We start from the raw sequence: 25,264 nt of genomic DNA on the forward strand, positions 1-25,264 counted from the left end.
AACACTGTGTGCATACAAGATGCAAACTGCAAAGCAGTGCATCATTTCAGTTAGAATAGTATTTTGGACATGAAAAGGACAGAGACAGCCCACATATACACTCTGAGATTACTTCAACAGTAACTTCTTTAAGCAGTTCCTCATAATTCATCACCACTATCAGATTGGACTGCGTCTATACATCTTCACTTTCTGAACATTTAGGCACATACTTACAGACAAAGACATGGTTTAAAGAAAACCTGTAATGGGAACTGAAGCCTGATTAATACCAGTTCATGGTGGTCAGAGAGGGCAGTGGTCTCCAATGAAAGCCAAGGCCACCACGGCATTTGAAGCTGTCCCTCTGTCAGGGGTCAGCCTAAAAGCATTAAAATGCATGGTTTTCATGAAAGCAGCTTACAGACAAACAAGGAGATTCCAGTGGGGAAAAACAAAACCACATCCCAACACCACTCTTCTGCCTTGTTTCCTTGCTTTTTGGTTTTTCTTTCAAACCTACAGCTATGTCCACCCAGCACGATTCAGCTCCTACCACCCTTCTCCTACACAGCTGTAATGACAAACAATTAAACAGTTAACAAACAATGAGTATTTTTACTAAAGCTTTCAAACAACAATCACCCTACTGAGGATCAGAGAGATGCCATGGCACAGTCACATATTCCCTGCACTTGGAAAGCATTCAGCTACCAATGCCGCCTCCTCCTCCCCAGTCCCCTGAGGGCCTGGCTCTGGATAAACCCAGATGTTCCATCAGGGTCACAAACACAAAATGTCATCTGGATCCCTGGTCTCAACGGCTTCAGTTCCTTCAAGGGAGCTACAGTGCACCTTACCTTTGCTGGTGCCTCACCTCCCTCACCTTCAACAGCAGCTGCTGCAGAGTCCACCACCAACAAAACCTCCCTCAAACACCTCACTCAAGAAAGGCCTGTCCCGTAAGAGAAAGGGGGAAGGCGCAGGAGAATGCCAGATACATAAATAAGAGCACCTCAACATTTTTTGAGGACTGCACTAAACTTTCTTGCAAGCTATTCAATATCTGAAGAATCCCTGATCTTCTATCCACACTTATGATCTTTCCTAGCATAAAAAAAGACTGTATCAATAGAATAGCCTTTTTACTACCTGGTTAGCCTGGAAGCTGTCAAAAATACTGCTGTGCAATGCAGCCTAAAACACTGCTTCTGTCTGAGCTGACATGAATACAACTGGAAAAGCCACAAGCTCCTTGAGTTGGGTTTTGTTTAAAAAAAAAAAAAAAAAAAAAAGAAAGTCAAGCCATAACCACATGCTCAAACAGTTTTTCATCCTCCACATCTAAAAGCATAAGAGGATACTGCAAGACAACACAAGACTTGCTATGAAATTCTGTAATGTCAACATATTGCCATTTATATAGCACACACAAACTGAGACTGCAAGAGCAGCATCTGGAGCGGTTTCCTCCTTTCTCAAGCAGCCTTTACCAGATGGGGCAGATGCACAGGACACTTGCATATCCAGAAATATACTGTTACTCCATCTGACAACTCAGCTTTCTCCTACTGCACTGACATCTTGACTATAATTATACTTAGGGACAGATGGATCTTTTAATTTAATCAATGAATACCCAGAATCACTGAAAACATAACAGATTTCTAATTTTCTTTTCATGCCATCTTATTTCAACAGTGATTCATGGCACACAATTTATCATCAGTCAAAAAAGGTAATTTTTTTTTTTTCTTATTCCCATTGCATGCTTATGCAGAATCTAGGGGAAGAGAGAAAGCTGATGTTACCACACTGATTTTGATAGCAATAGCATTTTTCTCTGCCCTAGGTCTACACTCAGGATGGCAGAAATGTTACTTCTGGAGGTTTTAGGGCTTGTTTTCTAAGTTTGCTTAAAAATGCCATTGCTAGCTCTACTCTTTGAAAAGGCACATATAAATTTATCATCTAATTCCTTTAGAGATTTGGAATGCATTAAGTGTTTTGTTTTCATGTATTTGGATATTTTGTCACTACTCATTAATTTGTTTTTCAAGTCAAACCATCAGAAGCAGTTTCTACTTCTCCGAATCATATCACATACGAGAAACAGCAATGTCATCAGTCAACTTGATTATAGGTTTGGTGGTCTTTTTTGCACTTCTGAAGTTCCAGTTAGCATTTGCTGGAAATGGAGACCCTGCCTGAAGAGTCTCCCATCCTCCAGGCACTTGACTGGGGAGAGTTTCCAACAGACTCCACTGAACTTAAGAGCAACACAGCTAGCAAGCTTAAACAAATACAATACAGTTCATACGCAAATTCATGAACATCTGAAAAACAAAAAGTAAATAAAACCAACCACCGCAAATCTTAACAAGAAAGTCCCAGTAGCCCCTTAACATTTGACCATGAGCACAATGACCCCCAACAGCACTGTACCCTGAAACAGAAATAATCTTTCCTCCTTGTAACAGGATTAGTCTATACAAAGAAATCCATACTTCACCAGAACACTGTGAAATAACTTCAGGCTTATTCTTGGTAAGAGCATCCACAGAAGTTACCTAAGGCTGCTCCAGTGGTCATAGCCATTGAACAGACAAGTAAGATGATGTCTGTTTATTTCCATATAGGTTATGATAAGAACCCGTTCCACTTGGAACAAACATTAATTTCCCTATATTTGTTCCATTTGGAAGAATTTTTTGATATGGTGGTGGCTTGTTCATGGCTGTAGCTTTTCACAACAGCTAGCAAAATTAGAACTCCAAAGTTAATATTACGGTAATCTAGTCACTGCTGCTTTTGTACGCTTAATACAATAAATACCTGATGATAGCACAAATAAAGCTGAAGGCAAATTTGAAATGACTGTCATAGCTACAGATCCGTACAGTGAAAAGCCACAAGACATCACTTCAATCATGAAACAGAGTTTTGGGCAGTTACAACCTAATGTCGCAAAGTGACAGTAAACTGACAAGTGGATTGTCTGAAACAGTTTGAAAGCTGTTGAGAACAGCATTTACTTTTCACTTCCGATTGCCACAATTTAGTTATACTTTTTCACAACTTAAAAATACCCCCGGTCTTTTGATACTCCCTTTTTGCCCTGAAACAAAACCAACAACCTAACACTGAAGTCGATAGTGCAGGCTCCAGGAAGGAGACACAGGAGGTGTCTTCTGCCAGAAGAGAAGGTTCCACAGCACTCAAAACCAATGCCTTAAGTCTCATATACCACATACAGTTCATATGTGTGAAACAAGGGAACAGCAGGTGATGGTAACCTTGAGGTTCTCAATAGAAAGGTCACATACACAGACTCCTGCAGCTACCAAGATGCTACTATCAGAAACACAGAGAAGATAAGTGCAAGAATCCATATACTTCACATGGGAAAACTTAAAAAAAAAACCAACAACACCGAAACAAAACACAACATTTATTATAAAGAGCTGTTTTCACATTCATTAGAAAGCATTTTTGCCAAACTAAATGTGAAAACAGATCAAGTCGTGCAGCCATTGCAACCCCACAGGAAAACGGGCACAGGGGTAGGGAGGGAAACCACCAAACATCTGAAACATTGCAGTTTCAGCTAACTCTCCTCAGCACAGCACTTAAAACCAGAAAAGATACCTGCAATCACCAACCACAATACCAGAACCAGCTGCAGTTACCCAACAGCAAGTGGGCATCTTTTTAACACTACAGGTGCCCTCTTTTGGGCAGTACTTCCAATAATGCACCATTTACAGGATACAGAGTTTGATTGTTTTACTGAAGTTGTTTCAGAGAACAGGAAAGACTTTCTCACTACCTGTGCATTTGATAGTAAGTGGAAGGTATGATCCCTTTGGGGCTACAAGGCTGTTCCTATTTTCAGATCACAAAAGAAAACCTAAGTGACTAGTTACAGGCAGAGATTAGTTCTTACATGCTTCACTAGAGGACTCAGGTGCTTCTCAAAGATTAGCAGACAGCCTTTTACAATGAATTGAGACTTCTGGCTCCAGATATTCTGCCTGTCCTGCCAAAAACATCCTTTGGAAAGTTACTTATTTTTCTTGACTACTAGAGAAGGCAGTTAAAATAAAATCAGCTATTTCAGCCCTTTGTTTCCTACACACCTTCCTTCAGCTGCAATCCTGCAGAAAGGCTGGAGGGGAAGGAACCAACACCTGTAACCCAGCTCAGCTTCTTCCAAAGCCACCCAGAAGGAGCCACTCTATAGCTTCTCACCTGGCAGAGGTCTCATTGAGATTTATACCCCTTCCCTGCAGCAACCTGCCTTCTCCTGGCACAGGGGCTCCAGGAACCATGCCTCCAAAAAGAGCACCTGGCATCAATCCTGCAGAGCTCGGGCAGCCACCACCCAGAACAGCCTCTACCCGGGCAAGCCAGCAGTGTGTGCGACGGAAAACCAGACGCCTTCTATTGGAATTCCATTTGCTGATCAAACCTGAGGTGCCTTCACTGTAAATTTTTGCTGTCCCAGCACCACCAGCCAATGAAATCCACCTTTTTCCAGATTTGGTTATAACGCAGTTCAAATTTTCTAAGCTGTAGCTGTGATCAGCATCCAAGCCAGGAATCAAGGAACACAAGTTAGCAGGAAGAGCAGTTGCAAGATACCTCTTCATTATAACTACAGAGAACCAAAATCTCACCAGAGACATGAAAAGGATGCTGTGAGATCATGGCAGAGATCTGTTTATGCCACTGTACGTAAGGCCATCTGCATGGGCTTCCCTGTATTTCAGGGAATAGTGTTAAGGAAACCACACTGTTATTAATGTCAAGCTGTGCTGCCAACTGAAGCTCAGGGTTTCATGCAGCAGTGTTCACCAATGTGTGCTGAAAGCATCCCACCATGATGGCAACTTCCACCATTCAATTTCTACCACATAAGACAAGCCCAAGGACATTTCTGAAGGGGAACATCCAGAAGGAATTTCCTGAGATGAACCAGCCAGCAGGTGTGCTCCAGTGGAGATACACCATATGCTGCTACACATCAAGCTGAAGTTATCAGGCTAAGCCACCACTTTGATTACATGGTTTACAACACAACTGCTCAGCACAACAGCTCTCTGGAACTGCTGGCTGGGGAGCAACATGAGGAAGCCAAGTCTCCTGTTCCTAAACCAAAATACAAGCAACAACCAACTGCATTAGACCCAACTCATTTAAGAGAACACAAGTTACAAAATCTGCTTTCAAAGAAGGCTAAGTTTAGCTTATATCAAAACCAGGGGTGCCTGCATCAGGCACGTTGCCAACTTTAGTAAAGTTCACTTTAACACCAATTACAGGTACGGGACTAAATGAGAATTTCAGGTCCCAAATCAGTAAGCGAACAGTTCAACAACAGAAATGTTTCCGATACTGAACTGACTTAACTTTTACATGACTTACATAACCCTTCTAATATGTTAAGGCTGTATCTTTTCAGATCAAGTATGGAATGTACTGCATGGAGGAGAACTACTTATTCCCCATGACCTTCACCTGGTGCTTGAGTCTTCCTAGATGTCTACTGCAGATTTCTGTACTGAAGATGAAGAAACAAAGATAATAACCCAATACAGAGGCAACATCCAGCTGTGCTTCTCACTGTCTTAGGAACAAAGCTACAATAAAGATCTGGCGGCCACTCAAGGTTTCCTTGCCACAGGCTCCAAATAATGAGCTCAAACTTCTGTTCTTTAATCAAATACAATTGATTTTGGACAACTGATCTTCTAGGAAGCCACAAAGATTGCCTGTTTGGGGCTTTTCCTGGGAAAGCATCTCTGATTGCTCTTAGATTTCCCAGACAAGAAGGGTAGAGGGCTCATCTACACCGTGTAGGTCAAGTTGAGTTGTTCAGCTTGTACACTACACCTACAAAGCATTTAAGATAAATCATTCCAACTTTTGGAAGTCAATATTAGTTGATGCAAGAGGAATTCAGCAATGATCAGTCCATAATTACCACTGTTAGAGCAGCAAAAAGAATCACATACCCAGGCTCTCAACCAATTCATTCTGCTCCCATGTCATTTCACTAACCAAATAATTATATATCTCACAAATCACCTCTGCATCCTTTCCCTCTGCTCCATGGAAGGCTCTATACTAATGGGTATTTGTAGCAATGGCTCAGGATCAGTGACTAGCATGTAGATATTGTAGTGTTACAATGACATGTCTGATTTTGAGTTCAAATGAAAGACACCTTGTTTTGCCCACAGGTGTGGAATTCACTTATTTCCAGGTCAGGAGAAAAGTTCAAGGTGCATAACCCCAATATGCTTTCATGCTCCAACAGAACACAGACAGCCTAAATAAAATACAATACAAAGTTATACCCACAAGTTCTCTGAAGAGGTTGACTGCATCTTTGCCAACTGCACAAGCACCACACTGCAGATTCTTGCAAAGTCTTGTCTACAACTTTTAAGGTTGCATGAGCCTCAGATGTCTCACATCTCACCTTTTCAAAGGCAGGGACTAGCCTTCCTCACAGACATCACTGTCCAGTTGACAGCGCTGTTTCACTAGCATTAACGTTTCCCAGATTGCCTGCGTTGCCATGAGCAGCTTTTCAAATCACCGCACTCTCACAAATCTGTCACACGAAGAGCTCAAGAGACGTACAGCCCCAGTGAAGGCTGCTGCCTCCGGTAACTCCAACCTTTCTCTGGCAAAGTTCTGTGCTAACAGCGAGCACCAGCTCCTGAGACACTGAGTACAGGCACAGCCTTTTCAAGCACAGGGAGGCAGGAAAGGGAAAAACATCTCTCTTCTAGACAGTATGGAAAAAGAGTCTGACAACATATTGTTTCAAATAGACTGGAATAATGGACACCATGCATCTTTCTGAACGGTCTAAACAACAACCCTTCTCCCTCCCTTCCTCCAGAAACTAGATACAAAGTGCTAAAAACTTAAAAATCTGAAGCCAGGTTTCACACACTGCTTAATCCTTAAGTCTTATGCAAGGTGTTGGAGGCTAGCTGTTCATCAATGCATTTTGGTGCTCAGATGAATGTCTCTATTTAACAGTCTAGCAACTGGGCCCCCACAGTGCTAATGTGTGTTCACAGAGTACAGGCCCATGTTTCAGAGCTAAGGGTTCTCTACTGCACACATGGTTGAGCTTCATCACTTCAGAATACATTTCTATCCACACAATTCTACAGTTACAGTAGAACTCTTGTGAAAAAAGAAAAAAAAAAAAAGGTAGTATACCTTTTATATATAGCAAACAACAGATGTCCCTACCAACCACCTAAAGAAAATATGGACATTGCATTGATTCTTGGAGGGGCTGTAAATAACCAACAGGTCATAGATATTCTCTGGGCATAGTTCCAAGATGGCTCTACTGTATCTGTTAGAATTCAATAGAATTTATTGTATTTATTACACTTGAATCTCAGGATTTTTCCTGGGTAGGTGTATGGGATTCCCAGCCAACGCTGCCTTCCACAAGGCACTCTTATTTGGTATCGTGAGAACATCTAGCTCTTATCTTTGGGCTATGTCTTTCAGCAACTGGGATCATTTTCCGTCGGCATTTCCTCATCTCATCTTTGTGGTTTGCACCTTCGCTACTTAGGGCTTGGTTGCTTTCCTATCTGAGTAATCAGACAGTTCCAGGACTGTATACAGATAAGATGATCTGACTTAAGAGTTCTCCAGGATACAAGTTACTAAATGAAGGAGCTTCAAGTATTTGCAAAGGATTCAGCTGGTGGCAAAGGAGCCAAAGTGACAGTACCTTACTTCCAAGACAATTCCTACTGCACTGAAAAAGACACTAAATCTTGCACCTCCCCCTCTTCTAGTTTGCTGTGTATTCCTAGTATTCACTGGAGTCAAATTCTCTAAAAAGCAACTTAGATGCTTGGCACACTGCAGCCAAATATACACAGCACACAGCTTTATAAAGAGAGCACCTTTCTTATGAAGACAGCCTGAGAGAGCTGGGTCAAGCCTAGAGAAGGTTGAGAGGGGATCTCATCAATATTTATAAATATCTCAAGGGTGGGTGTCAAGAGGATGGGGTCAGACTCTTTTCAGTGTGTCCAACAACAGGAAGAGGGGAAGCAGGCACACACTGAAGCACAAGAGGTTCCATTTGAATGTGAGCAGAAACTTCTTCACTTTGAGGGTGCCAGAGCACTGGAACAGGCTGCCCAGAGAGGCTGTGGAGTCTCCTTCTCTGGAGACATTCAAAACCCACCTGGACACATTCCTGTGAAATCTGCTCTGGCTGAATCTGCTTTAGCAGGTAGGCTGGACTAGATGATCTCCAGAGGTGCCTTCCAACCCCAACCATTCTGTGATTCTGTGACCAGAAGGTATGCCAATACGCTGCCTTTTCCATTTCTACAACACTGTGAGCTATTAAGCTCTTACAGAGAATTGTGAAACTTAGAGAGTGTTGAACTACAAATCTTAATTTTAAACCAAGAGTTGCTAAGAACATAACAGGTGTCTTGGTAGAGTTCTAATAAAAGACAAGATCAGCCCCCTTTAAATCTCTAACTCCTTTAAGTAAGAGGAGAATCAACTCAATTAATCCAGCTTAATTTTGCAACGGGACACTTGTTTTCTTGGTGTTCACATGGGGACCGGCAGAAGGTTGAATTCCACTCACTTTCCTCTAAAAGTACATATTCACTCCTCTGTTGGATGGATGTTCATTTAGTTCTGAAAGGCAAGCAAAGGCTTAACACTGAATTTTAACACTGATTGCCACCTTGCGCTAAGTGGGATGGAGCAAACAAAAACTCTTGTAGAAGACAGAAAAACCTTCACGGAAGTATTAACTTCTGTCTATGTGGATGCTGTGGCAACTGTCACCAAAACTGCATGATATTTGTCAAATGGTTAGTATGCAAGCCATATATAAAGTTGTTCTGAATACGCTTACCCCCTTCAACAAACACCATCAGCTGCCTTGAGCAGACTGACTTGAACTAGATGGCAAATGTCACTTGATAAACGGCAAGTGAAAAATCTTCAGGTGTTGCATCAACCAGAGCATGCTGCTTCACCCCTACCTGTTTATCTAGCCTGTACACCACACAAGGAACTCTGATTGCCCAGGCAACTCCTAAGAGCAGCCAGTACTAACTAAGCCGTCTCCTTTGCCTCGAACCAACTGGAAGCATGCAGTAGAAGAGGTCTGCAAACACAAGCTATGAAAAACATGTACTATCTTAACATTTGACTGTTCTTAGTTCACCAAATCACCCCAGTAAGATCACTGAGCTTCACGACCCTAGATTTGCTCATTAGCAACAAGGATCTTCCATCTGCTGCCATTATTAACCTGCTTCAGTTGTGATCAGAGACTATTTCTTCAAGATACTAGAGGGAAAGATCCATTAGTGGACTTTGTTCTAAAGGTGACCCAGATGGCAGAACAGACCTTAATCCTGACAGTTTGAGTAGCGAGACACTTAGAAACATCTATTGTAATCTTTTCCACTTTGCAAATTGTACACATTTTTCTTCTGAAATTATCATAGCTTTCAGAGAAGTAGCTTCACGACAAAAAAGCATCTGGCTTTGAGTTTTTGTCCAAGTCATTAGGGCAGTACTAATTATTCATCTTTGATAGTTATCAAAGGCTTTGGAACTTACAGCAAAACTCCCATATACAACTGTAACATACAATCCTAACCACTAAGCACAGAATAGATTTCTACCATGTGGCATGACAAATACTTGATTCTCTAAGACAACTTAAAAAAAACTAGTATTGCATACTATTAAAAGTAACTCATGAGCTTACCTACTTTATCAGCATCTTTGGGAAAAGAATAATCAAACATAATTAGTATTTCTTCCAGCTGTCACTTGTGTGTGGATGACGCTATTTTTACTGCTACAAGCTGAAGAGTCCTTTTAATACTGCAAAAACAACAGAAGTCAGGCTCACATTTTCTCTCTTCTAAAGATTAAAAAAAAGTTTACTATTCACCAATTGGTAGCTGTAATTCTTTGCAACGCACTCCAATTGATTGTAAAATCTGAACAGCATTTAACATTAATTTTACTGAGCATCATATTTCAGTGCTTCAGTATTCAGGATGCATTTGGTTGTGTTTTTTTGTTGCCTCTTTTATTTTTTTTTGGTGAAAGCCATAAATTCAGACGTTAGCTTTATATCTTCTGCCAAGATTTAAATCATAATTCCCAGAGGGCTGTGCATTTAATGGTATGAAGGCATTGTTTTGCTAGACACATTCAGCCCCGAAAGGAAAATCAAGTCCTGCAGAGCAAATGAAATTTCTACTGGTTGCAGCAGAAGACACTATTTTTTACGCTCGATTTAGCTCCTCAAGTCTGCCAAAGCTTTGCTGACCCCTCCTCAAAAAAAGCTGACTGGTGTCACCTATTGTGAAGAGAGAAGTTTGCAAACAATCCAGCCTGATAAACCTGCTAAACACGGGACATGCAATATGTAATATTTAGCCTCTACTAGTCATCCAATGCACAAGTATTATGCTCAAGCTTCATGAGATATTAACATCCAGAAACGGCAGAGTTTGAAGGAGTTTCTAGATTTTTTTGTGTTGTCGAAACAAGAAATCTTTGAATAGCCTCCTCCTACCCAAACAAAATATGAACTAAGAAGTATTTTGAAATCAATGCTTCCTCCTATTCCAAAGTGAAAGATCAGATGCAATTATGAAAATATTTAATTCCTTGTGTGGTTTTACAGTCAAGAAATAAAAACTAGAACATGACGAGGGAAATTCAGAATACCATGCTTGAGAGGTATCAAGCCAACTTCAAAAGGAGAAGGCAGCAGCATCCAGATGTCTACCAGCCCTTAACTCTTTATGTTACCTTAGTTTCTATACACAATTAAGAGAAATCTGACGAGATCAGGCTCTGTACCACCCCACAGCAGTTTTGGGATACCCACATAAGCTCTCTCTCTCTCCATCCCACCCATGACTGTCCGCACGCCGACTGCCTGCCTCTTGGGAGGCAGCCCTGGCCTCCTGCCATGAACACTGCTTGTGCTTTCTGCACGGTTACCCACTATCAGCCTAAATAAATACACTCTAGGCAGCGGAAAACCTGCCACGGACAAGCCAAAAACATGCAGACAAAGATAACTGAGCTGCAAACAGAAACCAAGAACTTCTACCTGCTGCCATTCCCCTCCAAGTCCGGTGCAAAGGAAACTCTACATGGTGGCCATGCCTTGCATCAGCTCACTAGTGCAAACTGAGGCAGACTGGGGGCAGCTTCTCTTTGCTGACACCATACTTGTTCAGGCCCATTGGTGTTAGCAATAACAGAAAGCATAAAACAGAAATACTCACAGCAGAGGCAGCTGATGCTACAGCGAAAAGCATCAGCAGCTGCTATCATAGCCCTGTAACCAGCAGCAGTGCCATCAGGTGAGCTTTTTGAAAGGCTTCTTGCTACAAGCCGATCCTAAGGTAACAACTGAGAATCCCTAGCATCCAGGAGAATTCTCTATTTTTTTCAACCCTCCACAAGAGCAGCAGATACATCTGCTAATTGCCCTTTCAATGCCTACCTGTAATGAGCATTCCAGGGATAGAATCAAAGACATAAAAACAGACACAGAAATGACAAAAAACTAAGTTAAAGAAAAGTAAAGAAGAAAGGAAATCAAGAAACAACATTCTTCTCATTATTTTTATGCTCTTTTTCTACCGTCCTGTTCTCCAAAGCGGTGCAGGGCCCAAATACACTAAGGTGATCTATAGACATTCATCACAGCCCATGAAAACCTTGTCACTCCTTCCCCTTTCCAACCGTTTAACCATTTTGTTAATAGAACAGCCCAGCCATTTTTACCTCCAACATTAAGCTCAGGTTAACCAAGGAGACTATTTCTTGTTAAGCAGATGGCCCATGACATGAGACATTTGTAGTTTTAGGAGCATCAGCACAGACCACACAATCACCAGAGCTCAGGACCAAGGGATCTTCTGGCAGTATGGCACTCGCCATGCTCATCTGCTCTCTGCTGAGTCCCACAGACTCATTTGCTACATGCAAACCCTTCTGAAATGCTGCTAATGTGTTCCTGACAATAAAAGAGCAATTGAGGAAAGGCCCCTTTGGCAGATCATACAATTCCCTCCAAAAAGCAAGACATAGTCCAACCATTCAGCCTAACAGCTGATGATACGTAAGGGCAAAATGCCACAACCCAACCTTCAAGGCAGAATCTGTTCAGCTGAAGATGTACAAAGGACAGTCCCCAGGTGAAGTCTTACTGTATGTTAAAACCTCCAGTGGCAGCTGGCTGTAATCCAGGGGTGGGCTCACACCTCCTGACTGCTAGTACAGGAGATACTCTACGGGTAAAGGAAGCACAGAATCATTTCAGTTGGAAGAGACCCTCAGCAACATCGAGTCCAACCATAACCTAACTCTAGCACTAAACCATGTCCCTAAGAACCTCATCTAAATGCCTTTTAACACCTCCAGGGACAGTGACTGCACCACTTCCCCGAGCAGCCTGTTCCAACGCCTGACGACCCTTTCCGTGAAGAATTTTTTCCTAATATCCAATTTAAACCTCCCCTGGCACAACTTTAGGCCACTTCCTCTTGTATCACTTGCTACTTGGGAGAAGACTCCAACACCCTCCATGCTACAACCTCCTTTCAAGTAGTTGTAGACAGCAGAGAAATTTGTAGACAGAAGGAAGGCATTGAGTACCAGCTGGCTACTCAGTTGAAAATCAGCATTTTGTAGAGGAGAGCATAGGAAGGTGTTGAAAAACCCTTGTTACTCATGTGCAAGTCTGGGTCCTGCAAGACTTGGAGAACTTGCAAAGCTCAGTGATCTTCCCTGGGCAACCAGGTAAAGCAGCACTTGGCAGAAGGACAATCCATGCTCGGAGAAGTGAAGTCATACCTGGTCATCAGCCAATGCCTTTCCCACTGCCAGGCTTTATTCTGGGTAGAGATGGAAGAAAAAGAGCATCCTAAATCCCCGACTTCCAGGAACCTCCGCTGCCCCCACAAGCCACAAGGTCAAATGCAGCTCCCCTGGTGCCCTTCCTTCCCAGACTGCAGCCCCACAGAAGCACAGGAGCAATGCCTGCTCCAGGCCACATGCAGTTCAAGAGTATTTCAGGATGACCAGTACAGGCAGTGCTGTCCAACCCTCCCCAGAACAACCAGTTCAAATACCTCCCTTCAAAACTCAGGGTGAAAACGCTTTCTGTATGCATTTTTCGTAACAGGTTGAATGCCATGATTTTAAAGCCAAGTGCATCCTCTCTTCTGTATTTTGTCCTGATTGGTTAGAGTTTACAATTTGTTTGAAATACAGATGTTTCAACCCTAAGAATTTGGTGTTTTATTCCACTGTCTTTTCTAAGCACGCTAACACTTGTAGCTTTAATGGCATTCATCTTGCATTTAAGTTTCCGAATGATTTTATTAGTCATTAACAATCAAATCTACATAGAAGACAGAGGTAGAATACTAATACTTACTCAAGCCAGAATGCATTTTTAAATTGTCTTTAGGATAATTATATAGAGACGTTTCTCTGAAACAGCGATCTATTTGAAATCCAACAACTTTTGTCCTCTTTCTGGAACATTACTCTCTACAGTTACTTTCAATTTACAATGCTGTACACAGTACTGGCACCTCTGAACTTCCAATAGGAAGCCTGCTTGCTTTCTTTCTTGTCCCAGCAGCAAGGAAAATAAGCTGATGCAACTGAAGGGTAACTGCCATGACACAAGTTAAATGACATTCAGCAGGATACCTTGATGTAATCAAGCCAAGCTACTAGGAAAAACAAAAGTTCTACTAACCTGTAGTTCCCAAACTACAGGCAACTCACCTTCACGAAAAGATGTTTAATTCCAGAAAGCAAAAATATTAGAGAGAAAACCTGAAGATCTGGAGGACCCTACTACAAAAAGAAAAATGTACATTTTGGTTCATTTCAGAGAAAGGTTGGCAAGGATTTAGACTCATCCTTGAGTGCTGATTACCCAGACATAGCATCATGTGAGTGCTGGGAATCCACAGTGAAACTTACTAATTAAAGGCAATGTATTTTTCAAATTACATCAGGATCATGTATTTGCTTGAGAGGTGCAGGTCTTTGATAAAGACATGGAAGGTTGGGGAAGAAAAGAAACAAAAAAGGAAAATATGCAAATATGTACCAGCAGCACAGGAATTAATGTAAAACCAGTCATCCTTTAGGCAACATCCTACCTGAAAGTAATTGCAACAGATGCTCTAACAAAGGAACTGTCCTGGCAGGAAATCATTATAGCAACAATAGCAATAACATGATTACAAATCTTGGGATCTCAATATAGCAAGACCAAGACCAGTGGAATCAAAGTCATGTTCTTTTTTAAAAAAAGCATTTAAATACAGCCAAACAGGGAAGAGAGGGAAGTTTAGAACCAACAGCATCTTCTTCCTCTTGTAAGGAAGTGCAGGTAGGAGCTCTGGCTAACCCTGTGCTGCTATGCAAAGTATTAAGCCATCTTTATCAGCACTATGCAATTCCTACATCAATATTTTCTTTGCCACTATAGGAAGTACATCTTTAAGTGTGGTACCTCTCTCAACTCTTCCTTTCCCACATATGGTTTACAGAGAAAAGCATTTCAAAGGGCAACACGTCTCGAAATTTTAACATTACGCTCCTTATGCAGGGTAATATTTTCTTTTAATAACGATTCACATTGGCCTGGTTGTAACAGTGAAAACAGCTCCTCCAGAACAGCTTGCTTGGAGGGGGAGTAAGAGCACTGTGACTTGCACTGTACGTGGGAGTTACTTTGCAGTCGCCAACCCACGCTCACACTTCGCAGCGTCACCCTTTCATCCAAGTTCCTCGAAAGCCTCAATTAGTCTTTTTCACGTCACAAATCAAGGTAACTTGGCCACTGAGTTGCTGGTTAGTCCTCCTGCTCCTCGTGCTATCCAGCAAAGTAAGTATAAAGTTGCCTTAATCCAGAGACTTCCAGATTCATCCTCCAGATACGCCGTACGCACCTCGGATGCTATAAGCATCCCCATTGCTAAGTGACTTAACCCATGTACGTTTCCAACGCCCGGCAAGACAGACAAACACCCCAATTCCCAGAAGTTTGGGGCAGAAAAGCAACTCGCCCCAAACTTCGGGCACAGCCGCGAACCGCCCCCTCCTGCGGCGGCAGCTGCCGTTCCCCCGCCGCCCTGCCCGTCCTTCGCTACGGCTCGTCCCCTGCAGCAAGGGCAAGGCGACGGGCTCCCGGGGACGAGCGGCTGCCAGCCCGTCCTCCCCACCCGCTCCCAGGCAGCGGGGAGCGCGACGCGCCAGGTGAGCCGCGACACGGGAGCCAGCCCGCAGCCCGGGCAGGGCGACCGCCCACTCACCTGGGGGCAGCTGGAAGTTGGCTGGTAACTGCAGGGTGGCCGTGGGCGGCCGCTTGGGCGCCACGGGCCGCGGGCCCCCCGGGGCGGCCACACTCACCACCACGGGAGCGGCCGCCAAGCGCGGCGGCGGCGGTTGCGGGGCGGCGGAGGGCGCGGGGCCGCCGGGCACCTTGGCGGTGGGGCTGCCCGGCTCGGGCAGCGGGCCCGCAGCGGGGGCGCAGAGGAGCTTCACGGGCGGCGCGGCGGCCGCCGCCGCCTGCTCCGGGTGCCCGCTGGGCATCAGGCTGACGGGGGCCGCCGCCGAGGCGCTCATGGAGGAGGATGCGGCGAGGGGACAGGGGGTGGCAGCGTGGCGTAGGGCCCCGCGCCGCCCCGCAGCATCGCGGGCGGGAGCCGCTCAGGCGCTGCGCCGGCCGCCGGCTCGCTCGCGGAAACACATGGTGGCCCCGCTCCGCCGGCTCCCGCGCACGTGGGCCCGCCCGGCCCACCCTCCCCAGCCGGCGGCGGGCGGGAGCGAGCGAGGGAGGGCGGCCGGGCGGAGGGCGGGCCCACGCCGCCGGCGCACCCTACTGCGGCGGCGCCCGGCACAGCCGGGCCTGGCCCCACCGCCCCTCAGAGCGCACCCGGCCGCGGCGCGTCCGTGGCCGCGGTGTTTCTAGAGCCATGCGGACGGCACGCAGGCGCCAGACTCGTTTCCCCCGTTCCCCGCGGAGAAAGTTGGCGGCACCTCCACGCTTGGCAGGAGGGGGGTGCGCCCAGGCCGGCCCGGGACGAGGCTGCGGGGCTCCGCTGGGAAGGCGACGCCGCCCTCGCCCCGCTGCGGGACCCGGGTCCCGCCACAGCCGCCTCCTCTCCGAGCCCCGGGTGCAGCGGGTGGCGCGGGCACGGCAGAGCCGAGAGCCAGCGGGCCGGGCGCTGCTCATCCCGGCCGCCTGCGCCAGCCCTCCGGCTGTGTCTGAGGGCTGCAGGTGGCCTTGGGTTTTCCCTTAAACACAAAGGGGCTCCAGCAAGAAGCTCTGCACGTCACGGTCAGCTCGGCGCCGCAGCTGAACTTGCTGACAGGCTGAAGAGCCGAGCACAGCACATACCTGTAGGGATGAAGGGGATAAAGCCGTCCCGTTTGACCTTCGTGCCCAGGGCTCGATTTGAGGAGAGGCTGAGGAGGGACAGTGCAGTTCACTCTCCTTGCAAAGCAAGCGTGATGATTACAGGATACATACAACAGTTTTTGGAGTATAACTGAAGGTGTTTGCTCATTTGATAGGGATGTCAGCATGACCTTCAGTAATTCTGTTTGGAGGCTTTTGTGTATCATAGCTAAGTTTGGGCTAAATTTCAGTAGGTTTTCAAGCATGCTCATGCACGTGCTTCTCTTTACCCAAAAAACTTAAGAGGCGTTGCTCATCTGTCCAACTTGAGCACAGCGTGATTACCAAGGCCTGGTATACAGTTCATTGCAGTAGTACAAAAAGCACAAAATCCAACCAAATGTTAGGAGAGCAAAAAATAATGACTCTTGTATTAAACATACTTTGCAAAAACGTTTTTTTCAGGTAGAAATGAAGAAATTATAATACTTGAGGATACACTGAAAATCATGTAAAACGTGAACAGAATGCAAGAAGTTATACAACTTATCTTTCCATGCCCTGATAGATAGTTCCATGCACTGCTGCTTACAGGTTTGTCACTGTGGGAGCAAAAGAACCACTCCTCTCTTCAACGATTCCCATTCACAATCTTGCTTGATTTCAGAGTATTACTGCTTTAAAATACTGTCAACACCAACCAAAACAGCTACAGAACAGAAATCCCTTGAGGTAAGAGTGCATATGGCCACAGCTTAATTTCCAGGAGAGTCACAACACAGGCAACTGCTCTCCCAAACTCTACTAGTACAGGTAACAACAGGCATGAAGATAAGTCGAATGGACAAGCTGGATAAGTGCCTTAATCTCTTACCTGCGTGCCAGGTTCATTCTACCGTGCTTTTACCAATGTTGTTACACTGGTAGCTTTAACAGATTGCAGAAAGCGCAGCTATTGCACCTGCCTTTGCAACTTACCAGGTAAGAAACACAGTGCCACAGAGGTCTATATTTAGGAACACACAAAGAGGACTGTTCAGGATCCAAACACAGTATTTGCTCTCTCACACAGCATCCCCTCTCCTTCATCATGGCAGCTTTCACCTTGCCCCAGCTCTCACCATGCTGATCATTCCAGAACAAACAGCCCAAAGTCCCAAAGAGGCAGCAGGAGCAAGGATTAGAGTTTCCAAATGTGAGAGCCAGCTAGGAAAATGGTGGAAGAGGAAGCAATGGGATTATGCAGGAGGGAGGCAGTCTCTGTACACCTAAGAGCTCTGCCAAGTCTGAGCAAATTGCATCGCTTCTTGTGCCTATGAAGCTGTGTTATACACGAAGTAACAACCAGGACGCAGTGAGTTACGTCCCACATACCAAAGGATGCTCAGAGACCAGGAGACAGGGAAACTTCAGTTCTAGCGAAGACCAGCGGCAATTAATGGCAGAAGGAGGAGGATGCAAGGGAAGGTACACTGTCCGCTATTCTTGGACTTCAGGAAGAATGGAGTTGGCGCATTCCTTAAGGCCAAGTTTTTCTCTTCTTGGGGCCATTCAACTTCTGAAGGAATCTCTGAGCCCCCCCTACAAGTGCTCTGGAATGAAAGTGTATGTGGAAGAGACAAAAAGAAACAGCTGAAGCCAACAGACGTCTATGCACTAAAGCTGTGAAGCACAACAGACTGTGAAAAGACGAAGTAGAAAATACAGCATAGCAAGAGAAAAACATACGGAGGCTGAAAAAGGAGCAAAGGACGTGATATGAAAGACAATCCAGAAAAAGGTATAGCACAATGATAATAAAGAGGCAAAACCAAGCAAACATCCCCCCCCCATCACTGAACAAAGCCCAGAAGATTTAGAAATATGCGCATCTTAAAAAAAAATGGGCTAAGTTAAAGTGCTGTAAGTGTCGTCTCCAAACAAAGCAGATGCACCCATCATTCTGTGAAACTGCCCAGGAGATAAAAGAAAGAGTCCTTTTTCCAGACTGGAAAAATGTGTTATAATAGAAGACTGAATATTACCAGTATGTAGTCTTCATTACCCATGTTAAGAGATATGCAAAAAGTCAGTCAGAATAACAAGGAATAAAGAATCTGTAATTTTAAAGCTATTTTCATAACAGAACAGGTTACAGCACATGTGAGAAAAGTCACTTTTGTCAGTACCCAGAGTTTCGTTGTTTTGGTTTGTTTTAAATCTTTGTTTTCTTGAATGACTGCTACCACAAAAAAGTCTGAATTAAGTCAGCATTCTTGTTTACAACTTTTTTTTTTTTCCAAGACCTTATCCAGGAAATACTGATAAACAGGATAACTGCTTGTCAAAGTCAGCTGAAGATACATGGAGCTGTTCATACCATGAATGCCCAGCCTTGGCAAACTGACCTGCTTTACTACTTCAAATAAAGCATGAATGGACTCATCTGACATTCATGTAGAAGTGTCTTCCTTACCTTCCAGGCACAGGAAAGCACAACAGCAAACTGCAAACAACAGTCCAGATCTCTTTCCCAGGAGCTGTTAGGTTATGTACTGCCCGTAGTTTGGTCTGTGTAACCCCTTCCCAGCAGCTGACACTTACACAGAGCACACTGAATTGGTCTCTGATGTCCTAAGCTTTCTTGAGGCTTTCAAATAGCATATTTAAAATATAAACCAACTACCCACCCTCCAAAATTCCTCTCCAGGCAGCAGGCCTTAACTTTTCGAAAGAGAAACCTTTATAAAGTCCTCTAGATGTTAAAGTCAGTTTCACATCCAACAGGTTGGTTTTAGTTTCCTACAACCATGTAAAATCTGTCTAATATGCTTCGGGGTTTTTAATCTGCAATGATCCTTTCTATGAATACAAAAGTTTTATTTTCTCTCTGAATGATAAATCATCAATTAAATACAACCAGCAAATTAGCTGGAATGAGAAACTTGTAGTACAGAGTGTTTCAAAAAGATGGACCCACTTTCATGATGGCAACACGTTACAATTACACAAAAATTTGCAAACAGTTTAATGAGTTACCAATTTGGAGTAACCTTTTTATAAATGCCCTATCTTCCCTCTACCTGCTGTATAGCCAACATCAAGATGATAGCTGAATTAATCCCAAACGCCTCTCCCATTGGGTCCATGTTTTTGGAACAACCTGTATTTGCCTTAAACTTTTTTTAAATGACAGAGACTTAGCGGCACTACAGAATTAACTTTAACATGTAACAGGAACACGATAGGAAGGAATACATGTGAAGATTTAATCTCATTAGTTAAAACTAGTAAAGTTTATTGGGAAAAATTAAAAACTTACCATGAGACAAGTTAAATAGTAATAAAGAACAGTAGCTCTTTAGGAAAAAATGCTGAAAGAAATTATATACTGTAGATAAAAGCAATAAAAAAACCCAACAGGGAATAGAAAATAGAAAAATCATTTTTTAAAAGAGTAAGAATGAGTTAGTTGGAAATACAAGAATAGAAAATATGACAAAAAGAGGAAGTAATGTGAATACAATTGCAAATATGAATTTATTTACTAATGAAAGCAGCCAAGTGAAATCACAATTGGCTATTAATTATCCTCAGTAACCACACCTATACACTAAGTTTGCAATTTGAGTAGATTTTTTTAAAGTTATAGTCAGCATTACAGTCTGCCCTGTTTATTCTGTCTTGACTGATGATCTTTTATGGGGATCACAGAATCACAGAATGTTAGGGATTAGAAGGGACCTCGAAAGATGATCTAGTCCAATCCCCCTGCTGGAGCAGGAACACCTACATGAGGTTACACAGGAAGGCGTCCAGGCAGGTCTTGAATGCCTCCAGAGTAGGAGACTCCACAACCTCACTGGGCAGCCTATTCCAGTGTTCTGTCACCCTCACTGAGAAGAAGTTTCTTCTCAAATTTAAGTGGAACCTTTTGTGTTCCAGTTTGTACCCATTACCCCTTGTCCTATCATTGGTTGTCACCGAGAAAAGCCTGGCTCCATCCTCGTGACACTCACCCTTTGTATATCTGTAGACATTAATGAGGTCACCCCTCAGTGTCCTCTTCTCCAAGCTAAAGAGCCCCAGCTCCCTCAGCCTTTCCTCATAAGGGAGATGCTCCACTCCCTTCATCATCTTTGTTGCCCTACACTGGACCCTCGCCAGCAGTTCCCTGTCCTTATTGAACTGAGGGGTCCAGAACTGGACACAATACTCCAGGTGTGGTCTCACCAGGGCAGAGTAGAGGGGAAGGAGAACCTCTCTTGACCTACTAACCACCCCCCTTCTTAATACACCCCAGGATGCCATTGGCCTTCCTGGCCACAAGGGCACAGTGCTGGCTCATGGTCATCCTGCTGTCCACCAGGACCCCCAGGTGCCTTTCCCCTACACTGGTCTCTAATAGGTCATTCCCCAACTTATACTGGAACCTGGGGTTGTTCCTGCCCAGATACAAGACTCTACACTTGCCCTTGTTCTATTTCATTAAATTTTTCCCTGCTGAAGTCTCCAACCTGTCCAGGTCTCGCTGGATGGCAGCACAGCCTTCTGGCGTGTCAGCCACTCCTCCCAGCTTGGTGTCATCAGCAAACTTGCTGATAGTACACTCTATTCCCTCATCCAAACCATTGATGAATATACTGAATAATACAGGCCCCAGTACTGACCCCTGAGGCACTTCACTAGATACTGGCCTCCAACTAGACTCCGCCCCATTGACCACGATTCTCTGGCTTCTTCCCTTCAGCCAGTTCACAGTCCACCTCACTACTCGATCGTCCAGACCGCACTTCCTCAGTTTAGCAGCAAGGATGCTGTGGGAGACTATGTCAAATGCTTTACTGAAGTCAAGGTAGACCACATCCACTGCTCTGCCATCATCCATCCACCTTGTTATGTCCTCATAAAAGTCAATGAGGTTGGTCAAGCACGACTTCCCCTTGGTCAAGCCATGCTGACTGCCCCTAATGACACTCTTATCCTTGATATGCCTTGAGATGGCACCAAGGAGAAGTCATTCCATCAGTTTCCCAGGGATGGAGGTGAGGCTGACTGGTCTATAGTTACCCAGGTCATCCTTCTTGCCCTTTTTGAAGACTGGAGTGACATTTGCTTTCCTCCAGTCCTCAGGCACCTCTCTCATTTCCCAAGACTTGGCAAAGATGATGGAGAGTGGTCCAGCAGTGACCTCAGCCAGCTCCCTCAGCACCTGCGGGTGCATCCCATCCGGACCCATGGATTTATGGATGTCCAGATTGCCTAACTGCTCCCTAACCCAGTCCTCATCAACCGAGGCAAACTCCTCCACTGTCCTGACTTCCTTCTGGGGTCTCAGGGGTACAGGGCTCCTCAGAACAGCTTCTGGCAGAGTAGACAGAGACAAAGAAGGCATTCAGTAACTCTGCCTTCTCTGTATCTTCTGTCACCAGGGCACCCACCTCGTTCATCAGTGGGCCTACATTGCCTCTGGTGTTAGTTTTATCTGCCACATATTTGAAAAAGCTCTTTCTGTTTTCCTTGACCCCTCTTGCCAGGTTTAATTCTAAGGAGGCCTTAGCTTTCCTGGTTGCCTCCCTACACCCTCTGACAACAGCCTTATATTCTTCCCAAGTGGCCAGCCCCTCCTTCAATGCTCTGTAAACTCTCCTCTTCCACTTGAGCTTACCCAGCAGTTCCCTGTTTAACCACGCAGGTCTCCTGGTTCCCTTCCTTTTGGACATTCAGGTCACAAATGCCAAACTAAACATCATGCTTATTTATATAAGTCAAACTCTTTGTTCCATTAGGTACAATACACTGCAGCTTTAAAACCTTATAAAACATTTAAAAGTACAACAGGAAGGTACAACAAAAGAATTAGGTATATACTTTTATATTGTTCTAAGCTGTAAAGCTTGGCTGAGTATATTGAGCTACTAATAACAAAGAGAGCTAACTGAACATGGAGCTTAGCCACATAGTGAGGTGCAGTAAATTCCACCAGGGGAAAGCCCATCTGGATGTGTACCTTCAGTTCCTGCTGGTTTGGGGAACCCAAAGCTACATCATCATAGAATCACAGAATACCAGGTTGGAAGGGACCACAAGGATCATCTGGTCCAACCTTTCTTGGCAAAAGCACAGTCTAGACAAGATCGCCCAGCATCCTGTCCAGCTGAAGCTTAAAAGTGTCCAACACTGGGGAATCCACCACTTCCCTGGGGAGATTATTCCAATGGCTGATTGTTCTCATTGCAGAAAAAGTTCCCTCTCGTGTTCAGTTGGAATCTCTCCAGGATTAACTTGCACCCATTACATGAAGCCACAGAAGTGATCTGATGAGGTGGGAAGGTCAGGGAAGCACATGCACCTCACAGGCTAGGCTTTAAGTGAGGAAGAAAGATCAGAGGACTAAATGAAGAGAAGGGAAAGAGAGAGATAAGCGAGGAATGGCCACAAGCAATATAAATGGTTAGCTGAAAATACACAGTAATGGGAAATAGGTGCAGTTAAAATGTCTCTGCAAAAGAGGTTCACAGTATTAAAGGCTTAGCCATCAGGCACAAATATATTCTCAATGGAACACAAAGAGTAAAAAAAATATCTAAGACTTAACATTTTAAGAACCACATAACTGTATTAAGAAGTCATACTGGATACCACTTGCTATCTGGTAAAATTCACAAAAAGAAAGCAGTTGTATCACTGAAGCTGCAGTGGCCTATAATAATAATACGGCATGAGGTAAAGTGACATTGCTAATCTATTTTCCATTAATAAAGTATAGCGTTGCAACATTTAGTGAATGAAACAGGAGAAAAATCAGAACTTTACTGGACTCATTATACCACTGAGCAGTAAGTATGCCATTTGCAAAAAGTTACAGTAGAAAAGGAAAGAAGATAGGGGTTCTGACAGATTTTACATATCTTGTACCAATGCTAACTAGAGCAATCATCAGCTCCTCAATAACATGTTAACAACTTTTTTATGGCAAGCACATGTACAAGAAAAAAAAAAAATATGTGAATATATGCCTCTTTGTAGAGCGCAAGATGAATGAGCATATTGGTGTTCATTTACCACCTTAAACAGAGACTGGAATTCTGCTATAGGATGTCTTCCTGTTCTTTTATGCTATGCCTTAGTATTAAACAAGCTCAGGTGTCAGTCAGAACTATATTCCACTAGGTACATTCCAAAATTTAAAAATGTGTACTGTATTTTATTGCATTTATCAGCATTTTATAAACACATAGGTAGTTATGCCAGATATTAGAAATTTTAATTTCTAAAAGAGAACAGAACGCTCAAGAATTAACACTTTGGTGAGTATTCCAACTTCATTGAGAAAATAAACCTAGAGTTCAGTTATTTTTTCTCTGGGGAGAAAAAAAGGCAAACTAAACTGACTAAGCAAACACCAACAAGCACCACTGACTGGAAAACAGACATTGCAAATCAGTTTCATCAGGGCAAACCATGAATTCTTCAAATTACAAGGTTGTGTCCCTGTTTTCCTCTGTCCTCAGAAGTAATCACGTTGTAGGAAACTATTGCTGGACTGGTGCATTTAATTTCTACCTCCTTGTGCTTGTATATCATTGTGGATTAAGCAGGTGCATGTTTTTTAGCTGAACTGCTGGCTGTCCACTGGAAATTCATAATCTGATTCTCCCTTAAGCACACACAAAGCATAAAAGCATGGAAATATACGATTTCTGAACCTGGAACTGCAATCTTGCATCCTTCTTTTAGTTCCATGGATGTCTCAAACATACTGGTTTACTTGACAAAAAAGAAAAGGTGCCTGCAAAGAACACCTGGATTTATCGTTTTACTTTTACTTTTGCTGAAAAATAAAAAGATCAAGACTCTTTTTTTCTTCCTCTCTCTCCCCTCCCCATCCTGTTCTTATATTTGAAGGGGCAGAGAGGTATTTTAAACTTTGAGCAAATGTTAAAACTAAAAAATTAGTCTGATTAACATCAAAAGCATTAATGCAAAGCAAATTAATTTCTTAACTTTACATATTTGGGAAAGTTTGTGCTGTTTTTCTAAACATCCAAGTCACAGTCACTTACTGTACTGTTGTATTGGGAGAAATCAAATGTACACTGAATTTCAAAGCACACATTCATTGTTAAAACTTGTTACTCAAGCTGAAGGCCTAGAGACAGTCACCTTCTCTCCATCCACACCTGAGAGTTACTGGAGGAAAAAACAAACAAACAAACCTCACAACCAAACAACAAACACAAAAACAAAACCAAAACAAAACAAAACAACCATGATGAGCTGGAAAAATGAACGCAGTTTTGAAGATGATGTCTTTATTTTTCTGCCATCTCAGAATCACCAAATGGTTGAGGTTGGAAGGGATCTCTGGAGGTTCTCTGGTCCAATCCCATCCTGCCCAAGCAGGGCCACCTAGAACCAGTTGCCCAGGACCATGTCCAGACGGCTTATAAACACCTCTAAGGAGGGAGACTCCACATCCTCTCTGGGAAACCTGTGCCAGTGCTCAGTTATCATCTCAGTGGAAAAAAAAGATGTATTTCCTGATATTCAGAGGGAACCTCCTGCGTTTCAGTTTGCACCCATTGCCTCTGGTCCTGTCACTGGGCACACCTGACAAGAGCCTGGGTCTGACCTCTCTCTACCCTCCTTTCAGGTATTCATGTATGTTGACAAGGTCCCCATGAGCCTTTTCTTCTCCAGCCTGAGCAGTCCCAGCTCTCTCAGCCTTTCCTCATAGGAGAGATGCTTATCATTGGGACCCTTTGTTGGACTCTTTCCAGTATGTCCATGCTTCTCTCCTACTGG

The 25,264-nt window shown here is 43.9% G+C and overlaps 1 protein-coding gene across 1 annotated transcript in view; it reads right to left on the minus strand.

The window, feature by feature from the left end:
* The window catches only part of TAF4B (TATA-box binding protein associated factor 4b), a gene marked incomplete at both ends in the record, with an annotated part of 78,156 nt that extends 62,454 nt beyond the window's left edge, over positions 1–15,702 (minus strand). Inside the window, one exon of the mRNA XM_080340579.1 lies at positions 15,390–15,702. Coding sequence (XP_080196705.1) covers positions 15,390–15,702 — 313 coding nt within the window. The remainder of the gene's footprint in view (positions 1–15,389) is intronic.
* Between the last annotated feature and the right edge of the window lie 9,562 nt (positions 15,703–25,264).

Source organism: Nesoenas mayeri (genome assembly GCF_963082525.1).
Source record: "Nesoenas mayeri genome assembly, chromosome: 2".
Classification (NCBI taxonomy): Eukaryota; Metazoa; Chordata; class Aves; order Columbiformes; family Columbidae; genus Nesoenas; species Nesoenas mayeri.